Consider the following 21045-nt stretch of genomic DNA (forward strand, 5'->3'; position numbering starts at 1 on the left):
ATTTCTTATCAATTGAATCAATCTTTGTTGGTATTTACATGATCTTTATATTATATAATTATTCTAATATTAGACATTTAGCATATCCAAATTTTATGAGTCAAGTATATGTCTCCCACCAAATCTGTTAGAAATTTTTTTTTGTCTTAACCCTCTGATTCATTAGAGAAAATAATTTTGATTAATTCGGAGTTCGATCGAAAGATAAATAAAGTCTGACAAAAAAAAAATTCTATCAAATATCAAACTCAAATAATATCCAAACTATTCAACTTTAATTTCAACACATTAATCACTTACTTAGTTTGATACAAGCATTATCATAACCCAACTACATAGTTTTTCGTGGGATCAGCACCTCAATCCTTGCTGCATAAAATCCAAATACAAAACGGGCTTTTTGGTTTTATTGGTATGGATATTGTAATAATCCATAGCCAGAAGGCAGGACAATCATAGCAAAAATACGGGCATTGCTTTGTGCATCTAGAAATTATTGGTACATCCAATATAAGATGGACAATTTTAGTATTGTTCTTTTGTGCAGAAATGAAATATGTAATTTTTGTGTTATTAGCAATTCTAATCAATTGGGTTAATAGGTCAGTTACGTTATAAAATAATTAATATCGTTTTATATAACACTAAATTTTTTAATGTATATTTGATGCACATGTAAATTTACATAATAATTTTTGTGACAATTAATTTTGATATAATAATTAATTTATTTACATATATAAATTATAAATAAAAATTACTTGTTTAATAAATAAATATATATATATATATATATATATATGTAAAAAAAATACATCATTAAGACAATCTACTAATGTATTTTTTAGCCTTATTATAATTACTTTTTATTTAATAATATTTTTTTTACATATATAAATTTTAAATAAAAATCATAGGTTTCATAAAATTTTATATATGTAAACACATTAATTATTAGATCAAAAATAATTATCACAAAATTTATCTAAATTTACATGTTCATTAAATATACATTAAAAAAATTTGTGTTATATATAATAATATTAATTATTTTATAACATAATTAACCTATGAAAGAACAATATTGAAATTGTTCATCTTGTGATGGGTGTATCAACAATTTTCAGGGTGCCTAAAGCAATCCCAAAAAATACATAACAACTTAAAGGGCCCAAGTTGCTTATAAAACTTTATTTTTTTTGGAATTCATACTTTAAAGATTGGGACCAGATACTTAGTAACAGAGTCACAGATCATTAAACCAGTCTGTAGTGAGTAGTGAGAGTGGTCTACATTTTATAATTCTCTTAGTTTATGCTATAGTATTTCACAATTTTAAGACTCTTTTTCCCTTTCACATCCTCGTCCAAACTTTGTCTCATCCGAATTCCAATACCCAAAATTGGAATTCAACACCAACACCAATTGTAAAATGTTTCTGAACGTTTCTAACCTTTTTTTTGTTGTCAAAGTTCAGCCCAAAAGATCCCAAACCTGACAGCCAACCTTAAACTATCAGTCCCATGAAAATTCAGAACACATACCCCAAAGAGGTATGTAACTAACTGCAACAACAGTCATGATGGCATTGGAGACAGCATGGTACGATTGGTGTGTTATGGCATAGTTGGCATTGCCTCTTTAGGTGCCTTGTGGGCAGTGGAAATGAATGAAAGAGCTTCCCGAAGAGATTTTGAGACCACCTTTGCGAGCCTTTTGATGAAGTGGTCGTGAGTGTGTTGCACAGAGGTCACATCAGCACCCCACAGCTATGGACAAGTTGTTGGCGAGGACTTCACCCCTTTTGCCTCCTTTGTATCCGTTTCCTTTCCTTTGTGATCATGCTCCTCTTCTTACTCTGGGATGTTCTCAAATATGATTCAAGCATCTTTTTTTACTATACTGAGTATGCTCTTCTTCCCTTTCAATCTTTACTATCTAAATCTTAGTTTTATTTCCTATAATTAAGAAATTGTGCTACCGTCTCGATGCCAAAGACTTTAACCTGATTAAGAAATGGCATGCCTAGGGTACAACTTGTTTCCGTTTCCATTACGATGTTATTTTCTTTTACTTGTTTTTCTTTCTATTGTAATGTACTCCCTTGACTAGAAAACTATGGAAGGAATTGGATAGCATGCCAATTGTAGTGTTTATATATGATTGTTATACTTTGAAGAGTTGAATACTGTTTAATTGTATTGCATTTATTTGCAGGTGGACTTTCATATTGGTTACCATATATTTTGCGGTATGTCAAGGATGACAAATTGACAATCCCATCTGTTTTAAATTCGTTATCTAAGATGCAATGGGAGTGGGAATCACGTTAGTAGAACACTATAAAATAGTTGCTGTTTTTATGAGAACAAAGCTTAGTTTCTTAGGTGTGTTTAGTGTTGTTCTTTGATCAAAGTTGAAGTTTCACCTTGATGATTTGTATAGTAAAGGATGGCAAAAGTTTATATTAAAGGTCAACATAAATTACCAAGATGAAACTCAAATTTTATTCAGAGAATAGCACCAAAAATACCCAAAAATGTGCATCTAAGTTTGTTCTTTTTATTATTAGCATCTAGTGTAGTTTGCATTTATTACTTCTTTGGAACTTTGGTTTCAGTTGGGGACCATTGTATCTGCATATGGATGTTGGCGGTTCTTTAATAAACCTGTCATTCACAATGGAGCAAAGGCTGAGTTTCTGAGAAGGGATGTAGAAGAGACAATCTCTACAAACTTAATCACTTCCAACAAGTTGGAAAGCCGTTATGTTGAAGAGGACTTTCAACAAAGAGCAGGGTTTTGGGGTTTCGTCATGCAAACTATATATCAGGTTAGTCAAACACTTCGAATTCAATGTTTCTGCTGGAAAATTAGAATGAGATACTTGATGATGGTTTTAATATAGCTTCCTTGGCCTAAATGTGTTAGCAAACAGCTTTCACTTAGTTGATTTTATCTGTGTTTGGGTTTGAGCAAAATTTCTATTTTATTTGTTGTTATAACTTATAATGATTGATATCAAGCTGCATAGTTACATACGAGGTATGCAAGATAAGTAAGTTTGTGTTTAATAGGAAACTAGGCGAATCAGAAAGACTGTAAAAAGAACAGTTGCTTGTCTGTATTATGGAATTATTCAAGGTATGGTATGTGGTGGATTGAGAGGTTTGGTTGAGATATTGGAATAATGGTAAGGAATTGTGGGATGTAGGAGTTTGAGAGTGTCCATATGTATTATCATATAATATAATCTTGTTTTTGATATAGACTTTTCTAATTTGTAAATGTAAGGATTGTGTATGATGTTTTCCCTAATTACTAGTATTTATCAAGTGCATGTGGAAAAAGGATGGAATATTCCCAATTGTATATCGATTGATCGAAACTGTTACACGGAGAAATAGTGACTGTGATTAAGTTAAAGTCTAAAGTTCAAATGTCAGAAAATAGCTTTAAGCCACAGGCAAGCATAACTCACTTGGGCTAGCTTTTGCAGTGCATAACCATCACAGAACCAAGTCTGAAGAGTTTTTTATTTCCTTTTCTTATTCTTTTATTTTTTTTTCTAATTTATCGACAATATTCAGATTGAATTGATTACTTCATTTAACAGACTAACAAACATTGTATTTTGGGTTTGGGGTGTTGTAGTCCCATTATTACAAATTTCTCATTAAAAGACTAAGCCCAGTGAGTGTAGCTGTAACCCGTCTGTAAAATAACAGTTCTTGTTCCTAGTGCATAATTCTCCTTTCATTCACTGTGTTTCTGCATACAAACACTAAAATTGCTTCCAACTAAAAATTATTTACAAATTCCTCCTCATACTCTCGATTGATTGAATAAATAAGTCACATAATGATTTCACTCACCTACTCAGCTCATTTCACTCCCACAGAGTACATTATCCTCATCAAAAACCTTGACAATTCTGTCTATACTATTGATTGCATAATAATTGACCCTTTTAAGAAAGAAATTCTCATCGATTTTTATTGGTCTAACTTTACAGTTGATGAGTTGCATGCACGCATTGAATGCATTTTTCCTCCTTTTGGATACAGCTCTTAATAATTTAGTAAGTGCCATCACCCATAAATAAATTTTAAGGACAAAACTCAAATGCAGACACACAGAAAGGTATTTTTGATATTGTTCTTCAATCAGAATTAGAGTTTTACCTCTCAATAACTTGTGTTGTTTTTTAATGCAAACCTTTAGTGTAGAGATTACCGAAGTGAAACTTTGAAGAACAGTACCAAAAGTTCTTAAAGAAATTGCATCTAAGTTTTTTCCAAAATTTTATGAAGTTCTGGTTTAAAAGCATTAGGCACTTATCAGCTCACGGTTGTGACTTATGATATTGGTGCATTCATTGGCAGCCATTTCCTTGGTTTAGAGTCTCCTATTTTGTTCTCTGGAGTTGTGGTTATGTCATTTTTCAATGGGTCATCCACGCCTTTGGTTTTAAATGGTACAATAATTATATTTCCCTTGTTTCCATTATAAGCCACAAGCTTTGGTCTACAATATTAGTTGTAAGCATATGTTGTTGTTCCCTAACAGGTGGCCATATCCCTTTCTGGAGCTTAATAACAAGTGGGCTCCTATATGGTGGGTGACACACTCTATAAATTCGAATTTGCTTTTTCTTGCATAAAAATGGTTTTGCTGATTAATCTATATATATACAATGCAGGTATTTGTGCCTGGCAGTAATCCATGCCCCTTGCCATATGGCGTGTATCATCTGGATAGTCCGAGCCAAAAATACGATTCTCCCCAGATTGTTCCCTCGAGCATTTTTGTCATAGGAAGGACATGCTTGTTTGTTGCGGATACATGGTCTCACACATCAAGAACAATACTCAATTTCACATTTCAAGAACGATGCTTAATTGTACGTGAAAATTTTGCTGGTTCCTATCGTAGGAAATTTCTTTCGGTTTGCACAAATTTAACAGTAAAATTACGATGTTTAGTATGTTTAACAAAATTACTTTGAGAGACCTACTCAACTAGATATATGTTTGTTTCTTTTTTTGTAACATCTAGATATATGTTTAATAACACGTTGAATCACTCGTTAGCAAAGCCACAAATCACAATTACTGCGGTGAAAGAACCAAAAACTCCAAATAGCAGAAATCTAAACTCTGCTCTCTTGAGCACATTCAAAAACTGTCATCTCCAATACCAATTGCCTGAATATTGAGACTTAGCACGTTTGGTTAAAGTTTATTTCACATAAATAGTCGTTTCCTCTTCAAATTTAAAAAATTGTACAAAGATATCAAAATAAACTATCTAAATATCTTTTTCAGTTTTTTTTGGGATAAACATGCTATAGAAAAATTACTTAAGAAACTATTTTACAACTTTTAATAAATAATTTCACCATGATTATGGTGGAATAATTATGCATGATGTTTTTTACTATTATTTATAATGTAACTAAACGAGGTTACCCAAATAATTGATGGAGGTGGTAGAAAGCACAAATCAAGATTGTGAAATGGAAAAAAGATATTGAACAAGATGAAAACAAAAGAAAAAAAGATTAAAAAAACATTGATATCTCAAGTCTTTTTTTTCTAAAATACTTATTTTTAAAACAATTTTTATAACTTTATAGGTTTTGGATGAGAAATTAATTTATGAATAATGAAAAATTATTATTGTGAAACGTACTAATTTTTCGTGAATTTTTTATGGTGGGTATGTTTCTCATAATTTATTTCCTCTAAAATTGATGGTAACAATCATGCGTAAAAAAGTTATTTATTTTTTTATAGGTGTTAAGTAAAAAGTTATTTTATGATTGAAGATGAATCATCACTCTAATGATTTTGATTAGATATAAATAAATACAAATGATAAAAACATGCATCATCAAAATATATTTTTGCTAATTTGCGTATGATTTTTCAAATAAAAATAAACACGAATCATGATCTAATTAGACATTTAAGAGAAACATTTAAGAAGTTATTCAGTATTTGTTTGAGATCCTCTTTACAAAAATATTATTCTTCTAAGATTTGAAAAAATCCTATGAAAAATAAATGAAGTCAAAGATCTAAAAGCAGCACATGTCCATCAAAAGATGTGATTTGCCATGCACATTTTCCTCTCATGGATGAGAAGTGATCTTTTGCTAAGTGCTCAACACAAAAACCAATGAGAGAGGACTTTGTGTATGAAGAATGGACGTGCATTTAATGTGAACATTAAATGTTCCCAACCACCAATATCATCACATGAGATTAAGTGAAAAATCCAAATGTTATAGACAACATATACAAATGTTATAAATACCAAAAACTTTGAAGAAGATACAAATCTTGTGCTTATACATTCATTTGATTCTTTCTATAATTTTTTTTTTGTATATTCTTGTAAAATTCAAAAGTTCTTAAAACACTTTGAATATATTGAGAGAAAAGGCTAAAGAGTTGACTGTATATCCATTTGCAAGACATTCATATTTAAATCCAACAATAGCTTATTAGGACAAAAAATATCCGATTGTTGTCAAGTTTAGGGTAAAACTTGATTTGTAAGAGTCATACGTGATAATGAATTATACTTGTAACTTGTGAGAAGTTTGTAAAACTTTGTAATTTGTCAAAAATTAAAGATAATTTCAGTGGTAAAGATAAACTAATATAAAAAATCATGCATTACTACTTGCTTACTTTTAGTTTTATCTTATCAAGAGTGTGAATTTGTTTTAGATTTTAATAGATATAGTGTTTTCTAAAAACGTTTTTACATCGTCCGGTAGTGTTTTTGAAAATTTTGTTGTTTGTTTTTTTACAAAAAGTTTATCAAACAAAATATGTTGTTTTATTTTCAAAAAGAATTTAAAATTTTTGAGATTACAATTCAACTTGATTTTTATGATATTTGCATTTATAATAAACATGATTGAAATGACTATAATTAGTCGTACACATGTTTTCCATAATTAAAACTAAACTACTGCTTTTATTTTTAAATAATTGATATTTAATATTTTTTACACGTGTTAAAAACAATGGTAAATAAGTTATTTTTTGCATAATTTTACTAAAATATTTGTAGTCTTCATAACACATTACTTGTAAGTCGTTAATGGTAGAAGTTGAAAAATTGACAGGCATAGTATTCAACAATTATAAGACTAGTAATTTATTAGGAGAAAAATTGGAATAAACTTTTAACATCTAATTAAAACTATTATAATCAGTTAATATGATTTTTTTAATGCTAAAACATTTTTTCATCTTGAAAAGGAAGGAGTACATTATAACATACATAAACATAAATGTTAATAATAGACTCTTTAATGCACTTTTTTAGCATTACCTAAAATATATTTGAAATTGCAAATTTTGTTAGGTCTTATTTCTTATTTAATAAGTATCTCCTAATTTTATTATTTTTGATAAATTTAAACCAATAATAAAATGTGTTAAAATAATATATTAAATTCTTAGAAAAAGCATTGTTGACACTCTCTTTAAAGTTTTACCATTAAAAGACATATCAAGTGTTAATTTCAAAGTCATTGTTTTCCCATTTAAAACTTATATAACTTTTACAATTTATTTCATTGATATTTGTCTCATTTAAATTTGAGGTAAAGTAAATAATTTTATTCATTAGTAAAAAATATATGATTAATATTTTAACATATTTTTTTATCAATTGATCTAAGAATAAATAGATTTGAATCCCATGTATAGAATTTCAAGTTCAAATCTTATAGATGAAAAAGAAAAATGATTAGGAGGAAACATTCGTTTAAAGTGATTAATTAGATTTTTTTGCAGAGATTAATTATCAATAAGGTCTCAAAGTCTATTAGAAAAAAAGTTTCAGTTAAATCAAACGGTACAAAATAGACAAAATTATAAACATGTAACTCATGAGTTGCTGTGAAAACATACTTAGCTAACTTGTCCGCCACTTGATTTGTTTCTCAGATAATGTGGTTCCAGGTGATAGTGTCGTCACGAGCATGAATAGATTGGACACTATTATGGGTGTGTCATTATGCATAATTCTCTTGAAAGAAAATGCACTACAAGTTGTGAATAATAGTCCACTCTTATCTTTTTGTATCCTCTTGACCAGGCTAGTTATAGTCTCAATGATATATACTTCAATTCTACTACTAAGATTGAACTTCCTCCCAAATTCGAGATGAATCCGAAAATGAAAAATCCCGTGTGGTCACAGACGACTCCTCCACAAGCCAACATTCTACCATTTTCAATAACTAAACAATGTCCAAATTTGGCTAAAGATTCAAACCTCATCAAGTTATCTTTGTAAGAATGAGTCATATTACAAGCCTTCTTGATCACCACTTCAACAGTCCACTTCTCACCTTGGAATATAATTGTATTCCTGTTCCACCAAATAGTATTGAGCACAATTCCAATGAAATAAATTGTAAATTGTCATTGTATAAAAATTACCCCCTTCATCAATTCCAATGAAAAATTGCCAGACTAGTTTTGATTACGGGCAATCTCTGAACAAGTGGAATAGATGTTCCTCCAAAACTTTACAAGTGGGATACAAATTCAAGTGGATCATTCCAAACTGCATTCTTTTAGAGTTCGTTAGTAGACATTCATGGCCAAGCTTCCATAAAAATCCCTTCACTTTCTCAAGACCCTTCCATTTGCTAATCCTCTTAAAAAGATCAAAATTTTGGTTCTGCAAAGCTCCATGCACCTCATACACAGACTTCATGTTGAAAACTCCATTATTCAACTTCGTCCAAGCTATAATATCATCCTAATTTGTAGTCATCATTATAGTCGTGTTATTAACCATTTGCAACACTCTTGTTGGAAGATAATCCTTTATTAAGTCAATCTACCTCTCATCCATCAAGCATGTAGTGTAATCATTCCTATAAGAAGACTAAGATGTAACAATCCAATTTCAATGGTAGCATGGTGACAAATCAACAATATAGATTATTAATTTTATTGTTAGGAAATTGGATAAGATAAACATATCTTATTAATATAGTAAAAAATCAAACAATTTATTAACCAACAAAAATTGATTTAATTTGAATCTTACTGTCAATGGAAGAATTTTGATGATGGATAATCTGAAAATATTATTATAAATGCTTATTCAGTTTTGGGCCTATCTTTAAGCTAACCTTAAGGAATCTAACTTTCTTAAACTTTTTGAAGAAAAAAAAAAGGTAAAAATAAATGCATTTTATCTCATCATATCGACATATCCTCACCATCGGATTCCAAGTTTTCTTTTTTCCTAAAAAGAAAAAAGAGATGCAAGGGTGAGAGGGTTGGGATTTGGTTTGACAAGGCGGTGGCGGGTGTTTATGGTCTTTTTTCAACCCTTTTATATTTTTTTATTTCGATTTTAAAATAAATCAAAGCACACACATTTTGATCTTATTATAACGTATTTAGCTGATCCTTCTCCGAACCTCTCCAACTCCCTCCCAGTGATAAAATTCCTTTCGCCCCACGCACACTCCAATATTTAAATCAAAAAATAATTTTAAGATCAGGAATCAGGAATCCCAATCGTTTCAAACCCTAGAATCCCAATCGATCTCTCTCTCTCTCTCTGCTTATTGCAATAACCTAACCTCGTGTCGTGATCCGGGCACTGGAACTAGGGTTTGCGCTTTCTGTGTTCAACAATCAAGTTTCAAGAGGAGAGGAGAAGAGATGGATGACTGTTGTGCCGTTTGCGCTGAGCCTTTGGAATGGGTTGCGTACGGACCCTGTTTGCACCGGGAGGTGTGTTCCACGTGCGTCGCTCGTCTCCGTTTCATCTGCGACGATCGCCGTTGCTGCATCTGCAAGACCGAATGCAACCTCGTTTTCGTCACCAAGGTATACCCAATGCCCAATTTATTCGTTTTTGTTACTAATCGGTGAGATGAAATTGTTTTGCATATGTTGCCCTAAACCTGGAGTTTTTGCTAATTGCTACTCTTTGTGGTCTGGATTGGCTGAGTTTCAGTCTTAACCGTGCCACATTCACGCTTACTGTTGTATTCGGTTATGACATGTATATTTTATTTTATCATTATGAATTAGAAGAATCGTTCACATCTCTTAACTCTAGTTTGAAGTTGTTCCGAGTTATTCAAGGGTAGAATTTATCCCTAATTTGAAGCATATTGTGAATTTTCTACTACTGAGATTACTGTCACTTGTCTTTGCGCAGCTTATCTTTCCTGCATTTTGGGACAAGAAATTTAAACATGGCGTGCTTGTTTTTTTCTTCTTCATTAACTTGTTTATAATGCATCCAGAGTAGCATGTATGTCCTTGAAGCTTTTTTTTTTTTTTTTGCTTATTGTCGTTTCTAAACTTCTGAATTTATCCATTAATGACTCGGAAAACTTACTTGGTTTGGAAACCATAGTTGTAATTCAGAATTGTCGCCTGCAACCCTGTCATGTTTGCTTAGAACCTTGGCAGTAGGGCTTCTTTTGTTAATTTTACGTTGTTGTAATTGGTTATCTTTTAATTTGTGGATTTAAGATTTTACTGTATATTTCCAGGCTCTAGGTGATTATACGAGGATGATCAATGATTTTTCGACCCTTCCTTTGGAGGCGAGGGAGGGCAAGGTTGGATCATATTGGTACCATGAGGATACAAATGCATTTTTTGATGATGTGGACCATTACAGGATGATCAAGGCTATGTGCAGGCTTTCGTGCAATGTATGTGACAAGATTGAGGATCAACCACAGGATGCTGCTTCAAGGCGGCGAGCAAAGTTTAGGAATATAGGGCAGTTGAAGGGTCATTTATTCCACCGTCATAAGTTGCATATGTGCAATTTGTGTTTAGAAGGAAGGAAGGTGAAATTTCATGATGTGTCCCATATGAATTCCTTGGATAACAAGAATTTGCAACCTTTGTTTTGCTCTTTGATTGATTCTGAGACTTGGAACCATTTCTATGACATAGGTTTTTATATGTGAGCAAAAACTATATACCAAAGCACAGTTGAATCAACACGTAATCTCAGGTGATTCTGAGGTGGATGGAAGTGAGAGTGAGAGAGGCGGTTTCATGGGGCATCCCATGTGTGAATTCTGCAGAACCCCATTTTATGGAGACAATGAATTATACATGCATATGTCTACAGAACATTATACTTGTCATATATGCCAAAGGTAACAGCTAAGCTAATCCCATGCTCAATAGTTGTGTCATAAACTTAAGATTCATATTTGTACTTCTTAATGCAGGCAGCATCCAGGGCAGTATGAGTACTATAAGAATTATGATGACCTAGAGGCAAGATATCTACATTAGGCTTTTCTTTAAATTATTAACTAAATGGGTTTACGAGAGCTTTTCTGTCATTTGAACTGGAAATATTTGTATTAACATATGTCTTATTACACAGATTCACTTCCGTCAAGAGCACTTCTTATGTGAAGATGAGGCTTGCCTGGCTAAGAAATTTGTTGTTTTTCAATCTGAAGCAGAGATGAAGGTGACTGATTAATTATATCACGTGGATCTTTTCTGATTTGTCCCTTGTTTTTAATGATTTGTTTGGAATGTGCCTGTGTGCTGTTCATGCACCTGCTTAATGATTCTCCATGTCTGTGCGTTTGGGTGCTGATTATTTTTATCTTATACTGTAAAATTATTACATGTGTTGGTGTTATTCCTTCATTGTTGAATTTCATTTTCCTTGTTTATGGCTTAGAGGCATAATGCTATTGAACATGGAGGGCGGATGTCACGGTCTAAGCGTAATGCTGCTCTTCAGGCAAGTATAATGACATTCTTTTTTTTAACCCACTTTTCATGTCCATTGATACTGCTAGTTTTCAATGACAAGTTGCTTCCTAAATCTTTCTCACTCCCTTATGGAAGTAACAGCTTTCATTCCTCCCTTACAGATACCAACAAGCTTCCGATACAGACATGGTAATGAACATGAGCAACGCCGCGGAAGAGGTCGTACGTTTCGTCGTGATACTGAAAATCAACTTTCTATGGCCATTGAAGCTAGTTTGGAAACAGCTAATGCAGAGCAAACATTTCTTGATCAATCGACATCAAGTAGTGGGCAAGTTGCCGTTGATGATGGGAATGATGATATTGATGCTCTCATTCAGCCATTTGAATCATTAGCTGCAGGTTCTGAAGCATCTGCAAGATACCTTCAAGCCTTGGGGCATAGCTCTAGGAATGGACCTCTGGAAGATTCTTCCTTTCCACCACTACCCATAATTTCCAGCAATGGCCAACAAAGGTCCAAACATGAACTGGAAGGTTCATCTAGTAACACTATGGCTGCACGTCTGCGTCGGCATGGCAACAGAACTGTATCCGTTATCAATTCTGGTAATGCTTGGCCAGCAGCAGGTCGTGGACTGGTACAGTCATCAAGTAATCCTTCACAATCTAAACTTTCAACAAATAATGTCCTTGGACTGTCTCGTAACACTGGGCAGATGAAAACAGTAATTAACAGTGGACCGTCATCATCAACTTATGCTGGTTCTATTCAGGCTACACAGAGAACTGCTCATGGACAATTTCCTGCTGGTTCATCGAGGAACACACGTGACAATGTAAGAATTGTTCACTCTGCATCTGCTCCAAATCTCATGGAGAACAATTCTGTTGAAGTTTCAATTTCTGATTTTCCTCCAGTTTCTGCTGCACAAGTAAGTAAGTTACCTGCCAGCAGCCAGTCTTCATTGAATGTGGAAAATGTTCAATCCGCTAACAAGTCTTTGGTTGAAAAGATTCGTGGTGCTCTTGATTTTGATGAAGAAAGATACAGTATATTTAAAGACATATCTGCCCAATATCGCCAAGGCACAATAGATACAGGTACATATCTGGACTATGTACAGCAGTTTGGCTTGTCTCATCTTGTTCTTGAGTTGGCAAGACTATGCCCGGATACTCACAAACAGAAAGAGCTTGTTGAGGCTTACAACGCAAGTTTGCAAAGAGATGCTTTCCCAGAAATTAACTTGGTTCGAGGCAGCACTAGCACCCATTCCAAAGACAGTAACGTAAACAAGAAAGGTAAAGGTAAGTCTGTAGATAGTAGGGGGAGTAACTCCAGAGAGAAATTAGCAAATAACTTTTTAAGCACTGTACATCAGCTACAGGCAAATTATAAATCTTCAGAAGAGAAAGCGGAGGTGCTATCAAGGGGTGATTACCGCAGTGAAGGAGGCAAATTAAAAATTGAGCAGCGGATTGATATGAATTCTGGTAGTCAACCTACGATGAAGCTTGGTGGGAAGACTGAAACATCAAACGACAGTTTATCTAATCAAAGTAAAGACGATGGGGGTGGTGGGAACAAGCAACGCAAGAAAACTTCTAAGTTCCTGAGAGTACGCCTTGGTGATGGTTCTGTTTCAGCCCTTCTTGATCAATCAGATCCTGGAACAACAGACGGCTCAGAAGGTAACAAGGATGACTCTGGAGGAGGGCCTCCTGTGCGAGGTGTTTGGCGAAAAGGGGGAGGTAATAAACTATTTTCCTAGTTTTGCTTCACCGTGATTTTGAAACGTGAAGTATCAAACGCAGTTGAACTAACTGGCCGGCTAAAGCCGTGGTTGAACTGCAATATGAACATGTGAATTTGGTTTTAGCTTAGGTTATTGAATTATATCGGATTTAAGATTTAAAGTATATCAAGCTGGAATGTGACTTTGACGTTTTGTTGAAGGCCAAACGCCATTGCCAGAATGGGCTCGTATTTTTTTTTTTTTGGTTTTTGGGGTATACCTTGATTTTGATCAAAGACCTGTTCATATGCCAACTGTACTGTTTGCTTTGTACGAAAGTGGCACTGTTTCTTAGGTGATTTACTGACTCATCATCTACCTTCTGCAATTGTATTACCTTTCTGCGGCCAGGCCAGACACTAGTCCTTGTCAGGTGTTTTGGGTGTCCGGAATGTTGAAAAGAATCAGTAATAATAATAATAATAATAATAGATCAAGGGTGTCATTTATCTATATTTCGTAGAATTAATTTTAAATGAATTTTGAAATACCAATCAGTTTGCAAATTATGTTAAACAAAATTATTTGCGATTGAATTAACTAGAATTAGTTTTACATATAATAAGTCAAAATTTCATTCTTAAGATAATTTTGTTCACCTTGAAATGTAATTTTAAATGTTACGGTAAAATTTATTTTTGCTTTTACGAACAACCACTTGGTATTAAACAAACATGCTATAAAATATATAAGCAACAGAACGTGTGGAATTCCTGGTGGAGATCTGGTATAATATTTTTTACAACTTTTTTTGAATGCAAAGGAGTGTTTAAGTCCTGAACTGGACGAATTCATATTGGGACAAGTATCTTTTCTCTGACTTGAGATAGAGACCCTATTCCCTTTTTTCCCTCTCGTATTTGGAAACAAATGAAAGGGAGGACTTAGCTGGCTAAAGTACAATTAAATCAAAGAAATATTGGAAAAGGTGAAAAGGAAAAAAATAATTAACTTTATTTTTTTTACAAAGTCCTTATACTTACCAAATTCTTAACTGAATCTCCAAGTTTGTAAATTATTTTTAGTTAAGATTCTCATCAAGGTTCCATGAAAATACATGGATTCATCTAAAAATTCTGAAATAATTAAACAATTTACTTTTTTTAAGGAAACTGAACAATTAACTAAAATACTTAATTAATCTGTAAATTGTTTGAAAATATCAAATAAATTCCTGTACTTTGCTAAAATCTAACTAAAAATTCAATTAAAAGCAAATTACAAATTCAACCATTTATACAAATTGTCTAACTGGTAAGCTTATAAATTCTTCACTTCTGCTCAATGGACTAATGCTTAAAGCCTTAAACCCTACCTCACTGCCACTGCATTGTTGAAGGAGCTAAATGGAATCGGTGAACGGAACAATGACGGTGGAGGACCAACGGTTAGCCGAATGGCGCATGCACCGTGGCCCCTACCTCGGCGACATCTCAGCTCTCTGTTTTCTTCACTTTCCCAATCTCTCTCTTCCTTTTCTGCTCGTAGCCGAATTGGTCACTACATAGCAACATTCTTGGCTGAGCTCAGGGGACTGGGGAGTGCTAAAGGATCTTGAGCTTCCCCCTTGGCATTAGGAAACTCATTTTGGAAATCGAGTCTTCAATTATTACTAGTACTATTTTTCAACAATCGTGCTTTCACCGGGTCTCTCAAAGCAAAATCAATCTCATTAATTACAAAGTGGTTGACATAGAATTGGAGTATCAAAGTGAGTTAAGATTACATTAAATTAAAAATAATATATTTTTATTTACTATCTTTAGAAATAAATTTACTTCAAAAGAATTTATGTGAGGATTTTAATTGTAGTTGTTATGATGTATGAAGAGATACGCCATAATTTCAATTTTAACTCAGAAGAACTAAATCCTTAATTAATATACTTTTCTTAATCTTTACGCCAAGTCCAGCCATACTTCCTATGAAGATTTCACACGCGAAGCTTCAAAAGAAAAACTAGGTGTTTAAATACGGGAAATGTTAAGGGAAACTTGACTGTATACTAGGGATGAAAAAATATTTTATTCTTGCCAATATTGGGAGATAAAATTTGTCATGGATAAATGATGGATATTTGAAATGGATATCTATTATCTATTGATAAAGTATTTTTTTATCCGCTCATTAATAAATAGGGTATGGTATCATAATACCCTACCTCTCGATATTTGTTACTTGTGAAGTTATAAAAAGTATATATATGTATTTTCAATTTATTTTTGGAAATTAATGGTTTGAAATATTAGAATTTTATTTATTCTTTGGATTTATGTTTATTATGCATATATATATATAATCAGTGAATATTTTTCAAAAGAATATGCAATACGACCGTATCCATATATCCGACCGTATCCATTTTCATTCGTGTAATGCTTCATGTTTTTCAACCAAAATAAATGAAATACTATAATAGTTATTAGTAACAATTTTTTTTAATCTTCTTTTCTCTTAAAAAAACAATTAACAAAAATAAGATGCCGGCAAGTTGTGTCTTGGCTGGTCGATATCATGTTGTGCTAGCGTGTTTTTGTAACGAACTATAAGACAAATGCACGTTACTACGTTTATGGTTTTTGATCCGTGTCAGAGTATCAGATCTCCACCTTTGCGTAGAAAACTTGCTAGTTGCCACCACGTAGCCCATAATCAGCTTCACAGTGTGGAAGATCAAATACCATTTTTCAGAGCTTCAAACGCGGACGAAATGGGAACTCCATCTGTATCTTTGTCCACAGATTGTAAAGTTCTATCCTTAAGTTGCTCTTAGCTGCTTTTTTTTTTTTTTTTTGGTTTCACAAAATTTTATTCTCTCTGTCGCAGTGAAAAAAAAGAAAAAGAAAAAAAGGAGTTTAATATACACGTGTACATTTTTTATGATGTCAACAAACCAATAAAAAATCATAACTTTTAAGATAATTATAAGTTAAAAAGCTTACTATATGTAATTACAACTGAATTATAGTGTAAAAAAATTTACACTGACTCCACTTGTATTATTAAAAAAAAAACATATATCCCATAAAGAAGCATGCGGTGCTCTTTCTCTTCACGTTCCTTTTATTCTCTCTCTCTCTTCGTGCTTTTGGATTAGAAACGCACATGGTTCCTTTAGTTAAACATGGAAGAAAGGAATATATAATCAAGTACGCGCTCAAAATAGAAACATTATTTGCAATGTTCTAAGAGCAAATAGCAACATATTTTCATGACATTTTATTTGAGGTGAGGTGATTTTCTGATACTGCCAACAACTGAATGTTCGGGGATCTTATCAAGTCGACTGATTGTATTCTACATATTAAACATTGTCAGCTCAGTGCAGAAAATTTGACAAAATAAAATATTAATTATCTAATCATGGAAGATAAACGCGTCTAACAGCTAGAAGTAGAATATTTCTCATAATTGATGGCTCTAGGTTGACAAAAAAAAAAAAAAAAAAAACCACGGCGGTATAGAATAAAGAAGGAATTTAAGTACTTTGAGAGGAAGTCATAAGTAAACCCCATATTGTCATTGCAAATTAAATATGAATGACAGTTTGATTTATTTTTTTAAAAATAAAACAGCCTCAGGTCCTTATTATAATTTAAATACTATATGATTTTCTAGTTGAATTTTTAAGAAGAAAAATCATATATTCAAATGAATTTTATTATGCTAAAAATAAATCAAATATGGAATTATTATTTATTTTCAAATGTATACCAAAAAGGATATTGTCTGACCGACAATTAAAGACTAAGTTTTAGACATACCTTTTTTATGCATACGATCAAATGTGCTTGAAAACTTAACTATTTATGTTGTATAATAATAAATAAAAAACTATTTATGTTGTGAGTTTTGTTGGTTCGTTTTTTAATTTTAGTAATAGATCATTTTATCACACCATGTGCTTTTCTCACTGTTACATTAATAAAAAAATTGTCTTAAAAAATATCACTTTATCTAAATTTTAATATTTTGTCTTTAGATTAAAATTGGTGACAAATTTATTTGTCATTAATCAATAACAAATATATTAATAAAATTTGAAGAACTCATAACTAAAATAAAAAAATTAAAGAACCCATATATTTTTATTTTATAAGCCTTACTTACATGTCAAACATGATGAAATATATCACCGGAAATTTAAATTTTAACTACATTAATTGTTACGTTTGCAAAGATTTATTTTTTTGTTGTCGAATCACGTTTGCAAAGATCATACTGTAATAAAAAAGACGAGACACTGTGAGGCACCAACCGCGTATCACCGTTACGTGCCAGTTTGCACCAACCGGAGTACTCATAAATCGTGACGTGGCAGTATTTTACTTGCAGTATTTATGAACTTACTTTTCTAATTTATTTTTTATTTACCATCTTTTCTCTATTATTATTTATAAAATACATTATATAATCTAACTAAATAATTATGTAAAAAATGTTAATAAAAAAAATGTTTGATAAGTTACTAAATTAAATTTTAACGAACAAATGATAATGGGATCTACCTGTAACGTATTGTGCTACCGACACGGATACGTTCTCGGTTAGGGTTGGTGGGTGACTGGCAGTATATCCAGTTACAGAAGCACTCTCTTGCAAATCGCAGTCTCACCGACTCCTTTGAAATCTAACGGCGACACCTCAGGTTCCGGTGTCCGGTCATGTGGGGATTGATGACTATAAATAGCGAGACAGCGTCCTTTGCTGATTCCCACATCACAGCAAAGGAGTGATTTGGAGTTTGGAGCGACTGAACTAATCATTAATTTGCACTCGCTGTTTCAGCTTCATCACCCTTCTTTTGCATCATTTATATCTGTAAGTAGCATTTGCTTACCAAGTTAAACTGCTTCCTGTTTTGTCCTATCTAGACCGTTACGGTTATGGATCTGAGTTTTATTTATATTTTTTCACTTTCTTCTGTGCTTCCTCTTTTGTCGTTTGAGTATATCAAATGAAATACTACTATTTTCTGCTGAGTTTTTTCTTTTTTTTAGTATTGGTCTTTTTCGGTGTAGATCTGATGCTTTCAGGAGAATAATTATCCCTTCTAACTGTTTTTCTCTCACTGGATCTAGTGTTGATGCCTCATGCCGGATGTGATTCTGTTCATTTGGATTTTTTGCTTGTTGAACTCTAGCATTGTGTTCGTTTACGACTGATTTCAATTAGGACTATTTTTTCTTCTTCCAAGGCCCTAATTTTAAATTGAAACTGTTATTGTTGTGATGTATCTTGTGCTTTCCTGTTTCTGAACAAACTTAGATACAGGTTCTTACGTGTTTTTGCTATTTCAGATTTTCAGTTAATGTTTCCGTTCTAAATTAGAGTTTCATATCAGAAATATGTGTAACAACCGTTTGATTTTAAAGTTACATGTCATAGGTTTTACCAAAATAAAATTCCAATTCTGATTGGAGAATAGCAACAAAACACCTAAAAAACTGCATCTAAGTTTTGTCCTTCTTGAAATCCAATTTACTGTCCAACTTGGTGCTCTAGATATATATATATATATATATACACACACAGACACGCACTTTGTTATCGTTCTGTCTGCAATTATTTTTCAGGACCAATAGCTTTTTCAAAAAGTAGATCAAGATATACTAATATTTAATTCAACCTTGGCATAAACTTTCGAGATTTTCTATCAATTTGTTGTAGAGATGCGTTCTTTAATTTAATTCCTTTTGCAATATTATCTGGAATCTCTAGTTATCTGCCGTTCAAAAGCTCCAAGAGAAGTCTTTTTTTTTCTTCTTTTAAGCTTTTGTGCTTTGTGATACTAAACATTGTGTTGTTTTCTGTAGCTTGAGAAATGGCACAAGAAACCTTTCTATTCACATCTGAATCTGTAAACGAGGGTCACCCCGACAAGCTGTGCGACCAGATCTCTGATGCAGTACTTGATGCGTGCCTTGAACAGGACCCTGACAGCAAGGTTGCCTGTGAGACATGCACCAAGACCAACATGGTCATGGTCTTCGGAGAGATCACAACCAAGGCCAACGTAGACTATGAAAAGATTGTCCGCGACACATGCCGCGAAATTGGATTCATCTCTGATGATGTTGGTCTTGATGCTGACAAATGCAAGGTGTTGGTCAACATTGAGCAACAGAGCCCGGATATCGCCCAGGGTGTGCACGGCCACTTCACCAAGCGCCCAGAGGAGGTTGGTGCTGGTGACCAGGGTCACATGTTTGGGTATGCCACCGATGAAACCCCCGAGTACATGCCCCTCAGCCATGTCCTTGCAACCAAACTTGGTGCTCGCCTCACAGAGGTTAGGAAGAATGGCACCTGTGCTTGGTTGAGGCCAGATGGTAAGACACAAGTAACCGTCGAGTACTACAATGACAATGGTGCCATGGTTCCAGTTCGTGTCCACACTGTCCTAATTTCCACCCAACATGATGAGACTGTGAGCAATGATCAAATTGCTGCGGACCTTAAAGAGCATGTTATCAAGCCTGTCATTCCTGAGAAGTACCTTGATGAGAAGACCATCTTCCACCTTAACCCTTCTGGCCGTTTTGTCATTGGTGGCCCTCATGGTGATGCTGGTCTCACTGGAAGAAAGATCATCATTGATACCTATGGTGGCTGGGGTGCTCATGGTGGAGGTGCCTTTTCAGGGAAGGACCCTACCAAGGTTGACAGAAGTGGTGCCTATATTGTAAGGCAGGCTGCAAAGAGTGTCGTGGCAAATGGCCTTGCTAGAAGGTGCATTGTGCAAGTTTCCTATGCCATTGGTGTCCCTGAGCCCTTGTCAGTGTTTGTGGACACTTATGGAACTGGGAAGATTCCTGACAAGGAGATTCTGCAAATTGTGAAGGAGAATTTCGACTTCAGACCTGGAATGATCACCATTAACTTGGACCTTAAGAGGGGTGGTCATAGGTTCCTCAAGACAGCTGCTTATGGACACTTTGGAAGGGATGATGCAGACTTCACCTGGGAAGTTGTGAAGCCACTCAAGTCAGAGAAGCCTCAAGCTTAAGAGTGTTGTTAAGTTAATCACTCCCTTCAGTGGATGTCTTGCTGGGTGTGGATGAATAATTTGCGTGTTTCATGACTACTACTACTACTACTCCATTCAATGTCTAATGCCATCTCATCAATACCTAAACTGTTCGTTTTTTTTTTTCTCCCTATACTCACAATTTATTGTTTGGCTATGCAATGTTACTGTGTTGATGCAATGGAAATTTTATCAGAATTTTGTCCCAATTGATTGCATTTTGAAAGGGTGAAAAAGACCTCCTCAATGTATTTTTATCTAAATGCAAGTATATTCTTTCACGAAATTGAAAATTTGTTTCCTTTGAACACAAGCAATTTGACTTCTTTGGAATGCATCGACAATATTGATTTGATAACAATGATTTCCATTTCTTTTTTGGTACATCATAGTCATCCTATTTAAAAACATGAGAAGTTATTTGTTGAATGCGCTTTGCTGGACGAAAGAA

General features: G+C 33.4%; 3 protein-coding genes across 4 annotated transcripts; all 3 read left to right on the plus strand.

Moving 5' to 3' along the window:
* The first annotated feature begins 1341 nt into the window (after nt 1-1341).
* On the plus strand, nt 1342-5096 carry LOC100798827 (uncharacterized). Of its 2 annotated transcripts, XM_003520717.4 has the most exons (7): nt 1342-1906; nt 2218-2251; nt 2621-2833; nt 4016-4081; nt 4386-4477; nt 4570-4617; nt 4703-5096. In XM_003520717.4, exons 1-7 carry the CDS (start codon nt 1842-1844, stop codon nt 4815-4817), a joined length of 633 nt encoding a protein of 210 aa, XP_003520765.1. In that variant the 5' UTR covers nt 1342-1841; the 3' UTR covers nt 4818-5096. The 2 variants fall into 2 exon arrangements, with proteins under 2 accessions (XP_003520765.1, XP_006577179.1); XM_006577116.3 differs by lacking the exon at nt 4016-4081 and having other exon boundaries at nt 1343-1906.
* A 4340-nt stretch (nt 5097-9436) lies between these two features.
* Nucleotides 9437-13858, plus strand: LOC100799878 (E3 ubiquitin-protein ligase ZNF598). The gene is made up of 7 exons (XM_003520719.5): nt 9437-9884; nt 10562-10867; nt 10977-11185; nt 11261-11309; nt 11422-11511; nt 11731-11793; nt 11927-13858. Exons 1-7 carry the CDS (start codon nt 9717-9719, stop codon nt 13538-13540), a joined length of 2499 nt encoding a protein of 832 aa, XP_003520767.1. The 5' UTR covers nt 9437-9716; the 3' UTR covers nt 13541-13858.
* Nucleotides 13859-18053: 4195 nt separating this feature from the next.
* Nucleotides 18054-20803, plus strand: LOC100812341 (S-adenosylmethionine synthase 1). Its single transcript, XM_003521562.5, has 2 exons — nt 18054-18385; nt 19381-20803. The coding sequence occupies exon 2, from the start codon at nt 19389-19391 to the stop codon at nt 20571-20573; it is 1185 nt and encodes a 394-aa protein (XP_003521610.1). The 5' UTR covers nt 18054-18385; nt 19381-19388; the 3' UTR covers nt 20574-20803.
* Nucleotides 20804-21045: the final 242 nt, after the last annotated feature.

Source organism: Glycine max, chromosome 3, assembly GCF_000004515.6.
Source record: "Glycine max cultivar Williams 82 chromosome 3, Glycine_max_v4.0, whole genome shotgun sequence".
Lineage (NCBI taxonomy): Eukaryota > Viridiplantae > Streptophyta > Magnoliopsida > Fabales > Fabaceae > Glycine > Glycine max.